At 34.7% G+C, this 10,188-nt stretch overlaps 1 protein-coding gene across 1 annotated transcript in view; it reads left to right on the forward strand.

The window, feature by feature from the left end:
* Positions 1-9,388, forward strand: part of ypel2b (yippee-like 2b) — a 17,506-nt gene extending 8,118 nt beyond the window's left edge. The window contains exons 2-5 of the mRNA XM_016523347.1: positions 3,881-4,110; positions 4,332-4,375; positions 5,556-5,664; positions 8,674-9,388. Coding sequence (XP_016378833.1) covers positions 3,994-4,110; positions 4,332-4,375; positions 5,556-5,664; positions 8,674-8,763 — 360 coding nt within the window. The 5' untranslated portion in view covers positions 3,881-3,993 and the 3' untranslated portion in view covers positions 8,764-9,388. The remainder of the gene's footprint in view (positions 1-3,880; positions 4,111-4,331; positions 4,376-5,555; positions 5,665-8,673) is intronic.
* Positions 9,389-10,188: the final 800 nt, after the last annotated feature.

Consider the following 10,188-nt stretch of genomic DNA (forward strand, 5'->3'; position numbering starts at 1 on the left):
ATATCCGATTTTTTGGCATGTACATTCACTTTAGACACGACTGGTATCCGATATCTGTGTTTACATTAATTCCCACCCAAAAGGATTGTCTGCAGTGATCGCTTTACTATGCAAATGGTAGACCCTCGGGTTTTAAATGGTCGTGCTATTCAAATTATTTATATAATTAACATCGAATGGCCAAATTTATTATTTGCCAGCATGGACAACGGCTGTCATGGATGTTTTGCAGCACAAAATCTGACTGAACGGATAAAGACTATAAAATAACGGTAATTTTAATTTGTTAGACTATTTTATCTACAGCTCGTTAGAGGTAGAATTCTTTAGTGAAATAAAGATGATATTTATTGAAATGAATTGATCTGTGTCAGATGTGAGCGAAAGATTGGATTTTTTGTGCCAGTGTAAACGCAGCCTCAGTCACGGCGTCATCAAACTACGCCTTTGTCTCTTTGTTTATTTTGAATACGCGCCCTCTAGCGGCGAAAATTACATATTGTGCCTTTAAGCAGTATTATATGTACTACTGTAGTTTTTATTAATGTTTTGAATAATTAGCTTTTATTTTTATATTTTTTAGTTATGTATTCATTTTAATTTTAGCATAAGTTTTAGTATTTTTTTATGTGCTGTTTTCGTTTTTAGTATTTTTATTAAGCTTTAATGTTTCAGTTTTAGTAAATTTAGTACTTCAACTTTATTTCAGTTAGTTGCCAAAGCAACTTTTCTGTTAATTTACCTTTTAAGTTGAATAATAATTTAGCAATAATTTTCTGTTTAACGTTTTTCATCTAATATTTAAATTTTATTTTATTTCAGCAGTTAACAGAAATTATTTTAATAGATTTCGTTTTAGTTAACAAAACAACACTGAATTTGAGGTGTTGTTGATACAGTGTGAATTGTGCAGGACAAGTTATACACCAAAGTTTAGAGGTGTGTAGTCTTTTAGTATTTTTGACGAAGAAAAGAGTTGGGAATAAAACACAATTCTGTTGCAAAATGATGAGATAATTTCAATAGTGAATAATTTTAAAACAATTCTCATAAAAGTAGTTTACCCATACTTTAAAATAATTTTCGAGTGATTCATTTTTTTTTTTTTTTTGAGGCAACATAAATTAAATTGAACAAAGGGTATAGCAAACAGAACTGGAAATAAGGAGGATTAGGAAGTTTATTGCAAATTGCGAAATCAAGTAACTAAAATTAATAGGAAAAAGAAAAGTATGTTTTATAAAGTAAAAATAAGTGAATATAAATATGATGGCAAAAAATTGTGGAATATTCTTAATGAAGTAATGGGTAGGAAATCAGGTCAAACTCCTTTTTTTATATGAAAAATATGAAATTGCTGATTACTTTAATGACTTTTTCATAAATAAAGTACATAAACTAAGAGAAGAAATGTTAACTGATAATATTCCATCAAGGGAAAGTCGAATTTAAAAAATAATAAGTGATAAGCCAGCCCAATGCTTTGAATTGAACAAAGTAAATGTACAACAAGTGGAACAAAAATGATCAACTATAAATATAGATAAACCATCGGGAATGGATAACTTAGATGGTCGCCTTGTAAAATTAGCAGCCAACTATTTGGCAGAAACAGTTTGCCACATCTTTAATATTAGTATTAAAAAAGGGATCTTTCCTTTAGCTTGGAAAGAAGCAAAGGTTACTCCTCTACAGAAAATGCAGCACTGAGTTGTAATGGTGCTAATAGTCGACCAATAAGTTTACTGCCAGTTCTTAGTAAAGTGTTTGAAACGATAGTCTGTGAACAAATTCAATTCTATATAATAATAATAATTTATTCTCTGATTTTCAGCATGCACATATCGAGAAGGACATTCAACAGGAACAGCATTAACACAGATGACAGATGATTGTTTAGTACAGATTGATGATAATAATTTAGTAGGAGCAGTATTGTTATATTTAGCTCCGCTTTTGCTGTATTGGATCATAAATTATTGCTGGAAAAATTGAAATGTTATAAATTTACTTCTCAGACTGTACATTGGTTTAAAAGTTATCTGACTAATAGGAGGCGATGTGTATTTTATAATGGAAGTTATTCGGAAATGAAAGAGTTGCAATTTGGTGTGCCTCAAGGAAGTTGTTTAGGACCATTGTTATTTTCTATTTTTACCAATGATCTTCCTTTGGTTTTAAAGTGTGCAAGGACAGTTATGTACGTAGATGATACAACATTATATCTACCAGCAACATCAATTGAAAAATGATCTGTTGATTTAGATGAGGAGTAACAGTTAGTGGTAAAGTGGGTATGGAATAATAAGATGGTTCTAAATTTGACAAAAACCAAAAGTATTATGTTTGGATCAAATTCTAAACTTAAACTAAAACCACAATTAAATTTGTCTGTAAAAAGTGTGCCTTTTGAACAGGTAGAGGAAATCAGACTTCTTGGAGTTATGCTAGACAGTAGGCTGAAGTGGTCAAAACAGATAGAAAATATGGTAATAGTTATGGGAAGAGGTCTATCAGTTATTAAGAGATGTGCAAAATTTTTATTGCATCTCTCAAATTGTGCAAACAATGGTTCTTACTTATTTAGACTACTGTCCAGTGGTGTGGTCGAGTACATCAAGTAAAGATTTAGAAAAATTACAGTTAGTCCAGAATAGAGCTGCACGACTTACTCTGAACTGTAATAGAAGGGTTAATATTATGAGACTGCACAAAATTCTAGGTTGGCTACTTGTGAAGGATAGGACAATTGTTTCTCTGCTTTGTTTTATAAGAAATATTTCAGTGTCTAGAGTGTACTGTCAACTTTTGTGTAGTAGTGCTAGTCATAATTTTAACACCAGGCATTCATCAAAAAGGTATTTTTTGCTTCCTGTTTCAAAAACGAATGCAAAGCAACAGACTGTAATGTATAGAGGAATGAAAACATGGAATGATTTGCCATCGGATATTAAATGTTTTTTAATAAGTAAAATTACGTTTAAAAACCGTAAAGATACATTTAATGGCACAGTATACAGTAAATTGTTGATTTTGGTAGTGGTAATGGGGATCCAAATAAACAAATAATTAACTATATTTTAAACCAAAACCTAAACAAACAAAAGAAATGTGGTAATATATTTAATTCATTAATTTATTTTTAGAAAATACTACTAACAAAACTCCTAATATGTATCTTTAACTACATGTTGTCATATGAGCAATCACTCAATAACTACACTGATTTAAGTCTTATGAGCAAAAAGGTGGTTGTAAGCTGCATGTGTTTGATTTATTTAAAAGAACCAGTCATTTGTTTAGCAATCATTTGGACTACAATGGCTTCACTATGTTTATGTTTATATTTATATTTTAACTAAAAAGCTCCTTCTTTTAGGGCTGCAAAACGATTAATCGTGATTAATCGATTCAAAACAAAAGTTTATGTTTACATACTATATGTGTGTGTACTGTGTATATTTATTATGTATATATAAATACAAACATATATGTATATATATATATATTTTTTTTTGTATGTAAACACTTGTATATAATTTATATTATATATAAATATAAATATTTGATATATAAATCTAACATATTTTTTCTTAATATATACATATGTGTGTGTATATATGTATACATAATAAATGCGATTAATCTTTTTGCAGCCCTACTTCTTATAAGATTAATTCTTTTCAGGAATTGTAAGATTCACACTGTAGATTCAGTAGTGTTATAGATTCTGAATAAGAACTGGTTCTTGATTCCTAATATTACTAAAATACTCAATTTGAGCAATAATAATGTAACCTTGTAGATAGTCCCGTCCCAAACTCACGGCACTGGTTAACTCAGAGGTCACTCACCCCAGGACATCCCTGTGTGTGTGCAGGTGTATACCTCCCACCCCGCCCCACCACGGCCCTCACCTGTGTGTTGCGGTGCTTCCCTTGTGAGCCGACCTGGGCCGGCAGCCCCTTCTTGCACCGCCCGCCGACCCGGCCCATGGTCACCATGACGCGCTCCAAAACTTTCCAGGCGTACCTGCCCAGCTGCCACCGCACCTACAGCTGCATCCACTGCAGAGCACACCTCGCCAACCATGACGAGCTCATCTCCAAGGTGATTAATGAGCCAAGAATTAACGACCTGACAACAGCTGCAGGAACCGGGTGTGAACAAACATGTTTGTTAAGCATATGAAGCTCACAGATTAGAAGATCAACACATGCTGTTTAATATCACATCAGATAACAAAGCAGATACTGTAGTTTCAGATTAACATTAGGACGTGATATTATATGCAGCTCTCTAAGGAATGTGTCTCTTTTTTTTTCTTTTAGTCGTTTCAAGGAAGTCAGGGCAGAGCATATCTGTTCAACTCTGTGTAAGTTGTTTCTGTGTTTTTACATGGGTATTTGATTGTACAGACAGTTATGGTATTTGAAGAAGTGGTGTGTTTATACACTACCTTTCAAAAGTTTTTTTTTCATGTTTTTGAAAGAAGTATATTATGTTCATTTATTTGATTGAAAATACAGAGAAAAACGTAAAATTTGAAATATTATTATAATTTAAAATAACTGTTTTCTATTTTAATGTAATTTAAAAAATATAATTTAGTCCTGTGATGGCAAAGCTGAATTTTCAGCATCATTACTCCAGTCTTCAGTGTCACATGATCCTTCATAAATCATTCTAATATGCTGATTTGCTGCTCAAGCGACATTTATTATTATTATCAATGTTGAAAACAGATGTGCTGCTTAAATTTTTTTGGAAACCTTGATACACATAATTTTTTTGTGATTCTTTGATGAAAAGAAAATTCAAAAGAACATCATTTATTTAAAATACAAATCTTTTGTGACAATAGCTATGTTTCCATCCACCTATTTTTATGCAAATTGTAGGACACCGCAAAAAAAACACTGCATGGAAATGGCAAAATGTACGTAAATTCTAAAAATGCACATACAAATCTTTAGTCTGATTTTTTTTATTTGTTAAGAAGAAATAACAAATAATGGACACACATTTACCAAATAAATTTCTTGATGGGCATCAAAAAAGTCACATGGCTTTGCCTTAAACAGATCATGTGATTGGATAACTAACCAGTGCACCGATCTCATCGCACCTCATCTCAAAAATTATTTTAATAATTTTGAAATGCCTGAGCCAAAGTCTGTCATCAGAATGATTTGGTATAATCAAAACTGTCTCACACGATTACATTCATAAACATCAGGCATCCGAACACAAGATAACATGACAATGTTTGTTATTGCATGTTGTCTGCATGCAAGTAATTTATTATGTAGGCAAAAACAGCCACAGGCTTGCAGCAACTTCCATTTTTGGGTGGAAACATAGCTAATGCTAAAGTCTTGATCAATTTAATGCATCCACGGTAAATAAAAGTATTATTTTCTTAAAAAAATTTTAAAAAAAAGTCTTACTGACCCCAAGCTTTTGAATGTTAGTATATAAACTCATGTCTACTATGTTTCCACAAACCTAACTGTAGCTTCCTGTGCATGACTGTGTCTCACTGGTCTCGTCAGGGTGAACGTGGGATGTGGTCCTGCAGAGGAGAGGGTTCTGCTCACAGGCCTTCACGCAGTGGCAGACATCTACTGCGAAAACTGCAAAACCACACTGGGGTGGAAATATGTAAGAAAACACTCACAACACATGGAAAGTTAAAGGACATTTACATAAAACTGACATCACATCATAACACAGGTCATTTACATGTTACAAGAGAGGCGGTGGAAGATGGTTATACAACTAAATTATGACTGTACAAGATGCTGTAGCTTACATTATTGGACATTAGTTCACCCAAAAATGAAAATATTGACTTACTTTCTTCTGTGGAGAACAAAAGAGGATGTTCGAAGAATGTTTTAACTGTTGTTGTCCATATAATGAAGAAAGCAAGTCGTGCATACATGAGAGTGAGTAAATGAAGACTGAATTTTCATTTTTGGGTGAACTATCCATAGAAACTAGTTTAACAAATAACCTACTTGGAGCCTCATTTACCTGAAGAAACTGAATGTGCTTGCATTGACCAAACAAGTCATGGACACTTTGAGATAATAGCACATTTTTAATATGCACGGCTTTGCAAGTTTAAGCTTGCTCATAAAGTCTTGTCTAAGCAGGACACATTCCTTGCATGGTGTCCGTTTTTAATCAGCAGCTGTGCCGCATGCCAATTGGTTTTTTTCAGCACTGGTGGATTTCCGGTCACCCTTGACAAACACCAGTAAGCACATAAACAAGTATACGTTCCCATAGTGGCCTGGTTATTTATAAGCATGTCAGATATTTATGTCAATGTGAATGCAGACGTTTCAGAGTAGCAAGGAAGTTTGACCCAGTGCCCTTCTCCAGAAATCTGATGAGTGCTCCCTGCTGCCTGCATCCATCAGCTATAAAAAGAAAAGACAAACAGGATATTAAATGCATTAGTGAAACTTTTTTGTCCTACCTATTTATAAAAAAAATACATTAAAAAGCCATTAATGTCAGGGATAAAACTGTCCTGATACAATAATAAAGAAATAGATCCTCATTATAGGAATGAAATTCTTGAAAAGAAAACCTTAAGTTGTTTTTGACATTATCTTTTATTATTATTTCCAAAATGCAGGGGGAAAAAATAAAAGATGACACTTTAAAATAAGGTTCCATTTGTTAACATTGCTTAACGACATTAGTTAACATAAACTTACAATGAAAAATACTTCTGAAGCATTTATAAGTTAATGTTGATTCCAACATTTACTCATACATTATTAAAATAATCATATCTATTAATGTTATTTAATGGACCTGAGCTAACATGTACTAACAATGAACAGCTGTATTTTTCATAACTAATGTTAACAAAGATTAATAAATATCTTAACAAATGTATTGCCCACTGTTAATGTTAGTTATGCATTAAATATAGTAAAAAAAAAATGGAACCTTATTGTAAAGTGTTACCAAATAAGATAAATAAAAATGGAAATTATATCATAGGACACCTGCAGACATAATTGACATAATTTGATTTATGATAGGGCAAGGCAAGTTCAGGTTGTAAAAATGTCATTTGGTGCAACTCTCCATAAAACATAATATTTTAATTTAATAATTCATGATATTTGAAAAACAAAAATTTGCCTTGAAAAGTATATGTAAAAAAAAAAGTCTTTATTTTTTTAAATAATGATTAACATGTGTAATCTCAAATGTATGGTGGAATGAAAATATGCTATTACTTTTATTTGATGGTTACACCACATTAAAGAGTCATTAAAGAGATAGTTCACCCAAAAATGAAAATTCTGTCATTAATTACTCACCCTCATGTCATTCCAAACCCGTAAGTCCTTCATTCATCTTCAGAACACAAAGATATTTTTTATGAAATCCGAGAGTTTTCTGACCCTGCATAGACCGCAACATAATTGAAACGTTCAAGGCCCAGAAAGGTAGTAAGGACACCATTAAAATAGTCCATGTGACATCAGTGATTCAACCTTAATTTTATGAAGCTACTTTTTGTGTACAAAGAAAACAAAAGTAACGACTTTATTTAACAATTTCTTCTCCACCACGTCTTCACGAAAGTATGATGCACGCGTGTGCATTCCTCTACTGAAAACTAGGGATGCACCGATACCACTTTTTCCAGTACTTGCCCAATACGATACTTTTATTTTTGGTACTTGCCGATACCGAGTACCGATACCAATATTATTATTGCATTTGTACATTTTTTGAGAAATGGATATTCACTCAACAAGCTCGCGCATCTGCGCCGCCGTGTGCTCAATCCACTCAGCGTGCTTTGTTTATCAGCTGGCGCACATCAGCTATACAGGCGTTAATACTGAATGTTTAACGTTATATTTGTTGCATACATATAATAGACATCCTTAACTTCATTCTGCTGTCTGTTGTTCTGTTGTTGGTGTTTCTTTGTCTGAATATGGCGCTTATCACATGCTGTGTGGTATCTGCGTTTGGTATCGGGGCATTTTAACGAGTATGAGTACGAGTACAGGAGCTCAGTATCGGGCCCTACTGTATGCATCCCTACTGAAAACAAATCACAGCGTATCTGGGTTCTACGTCATGTGTCATGGTGCTGTCGTGAACGCACGTCGAAGACTGACATGGAAGAGAAGAAATTGTTAAATATCGTCATTTTTTTATTTATTTTTTTTGCGCACAAAAAGTATTCTCGTAGCTTCATAAAATTATGGTTGAACCCCTGATGTCACATGGATTATTTTAACAATGTCCTTACTACCTTTATGGGCCTTGAATATGGTAGTTGCATTGCAGTCTATGCAGTGTCAGAAAGCTCTCGGTTTTCATCAAAAATATCTTAGTTTGTGTTCTGAAGATGAATGAAGGTCTTACGGGTTTGGAACGACATGAGGGTGAGAAATAAATGACAGAATTTGACAAATTTTACAAATACAAATACCTTTACAAACCTTTACCTATACCTTTAAATTGTAACTTTACTTGAAAATGGCATTGAAAAAAGTCAAAACTATATGAAATCAAAATTAATGCTCTTTTAAAGATTTGCTGACCTATAAATGATAACAAGTTTCATATCCAAGTTAGTCCTGCGGTCAATATCGTTTCTCGCTTTCCTCCTGCCCCTAGGAACATGCCTTTGAGAGCAGTCAGAAGTACAAGGAAGGCAAGTTCATTATCGAGCTCGCCCACATGATCAAGGACAACGGCTGGGACTGAGCGAGCGTCCTGGAGAGAGCAACGGGTGGATGGTGAATGTGTGGGTGAATGACTGACTTTGGTTTGCCATTACCCTCTTAAACCCTCTTCTACCCTCCATCTCCTGCTGACACACACGCGCATCGCCGGACCGAGTCTGGAGAGCGGGCCACCCCGGCGGGCTTTGTGTGTCTGGAGGAGAGCGCGCGCATTTGTCTGTGTGTGTGTGTGTGTGTCCGGCCCGGCACATGGGAGCACACTGAGATACATGAATGCATACACAAGGTGTACAGACATACGTGTGTAAAAACAACAGCATACCGCATGTCACGCTCATCTCAGCCTGATGGTTTATACTACAAGCGGCTCTATTCATACGCGTATATGACATAAGGCAGGGCTCAGGGGGCGCGTTGTGCTTGGCAGGATCAGGGTCACGAGTTCGCCGAGCTGATGGGGCTTTCTCCACTTCGTGTCAGTGAGAAGCTACCAGGCTGACCTTTCTGAATTCAGCTGAGGTTTGCACCATCTGCGCCAGTGAGGAGGACTGGCATGGAGAAATCTCTGAATGGGAGCTCTGACGGACCAACAAACAGGGCTTAAAGGAATAGTTCACACAGAAATGAAGATTAATGTCTTTGCAAGATGTAGAGTTTGTTTTCTTCATCGGACAGATTTGGAGAAATTTAGCATTGCTCTCAACCGTGCTCACCAACAGATGCTCTGCAGTGAATGGGTGCCGTCAGAATGAGAGTCCAAACAGCTGATAAAAACATCACAATAATCTACAAGTAACTCCAGGCCATTAATTATTGTTTTGTTAGTAAAAAGCTGTGTGTTTGTGAGAAACTAATTCATCAATCATCATTAAGGCATTTTAACTTTAAAATATTGCTTCTAGCTAAAATATGAGTCTTCTATCCATAATAATGCTTTCTCTATAGTGAAAAAGTTGTCTCGTCTGAATCAGGAGAGATATATGCACAGATCAAGCACTGTTTACGATTGAAAGCAGTCCAAAATGTTTCTCTACAAATTTTTATTTTGATGTGAGAGGACAACATGGGAACGATTTTTTTAACTGGAAGAAGCGTTATTACAGATTATGGACTCTTTTTTTTTTTGGCCAGAAGCCACGGTTTAAAGGGGTCATATGATGTTGCTAAAGAACATTATTTTGTGTATTTGGTGTAATGAAATGTGTTTATGCGGTTTAAGGTTAAAAAAAAAACACATTATTTTCCACATACTGTACATTATTGTTTCTCCTCTATGCCCCGCCTTTCTGAAACACGTCGATTTTTACAAAGCTCATCGGTCTGAAAAGCGAGGTGTGCTGTGATTGGCCAGCTATCCAGTGAGTTGTGATTGGCCGAATACCTCAAGAGTGTGACGGAAATGTTACGCCCCTTACCATAATGTGATGCCTTGTCCCGGCCGGAGCGA

The sequence above is a fragment of the Sinocyclocheilus rhinocerous genome, unplaced genomic scaffold (assembly GCF_001515625.1).
Source record: "Sinocyclocheilus rhinocerous isolate Xijiao unplaced genomic scaffold, SAMN03320098_v1.1 scaffold821, whole genome shotgun sequence".
NCBI lineage: Eukaryota > Metazoa > Chordata > Actinopteri > Cypriniformes > Cyprinidae > Sinocyclocheilus > Sinocyclocheilus rhinocerous.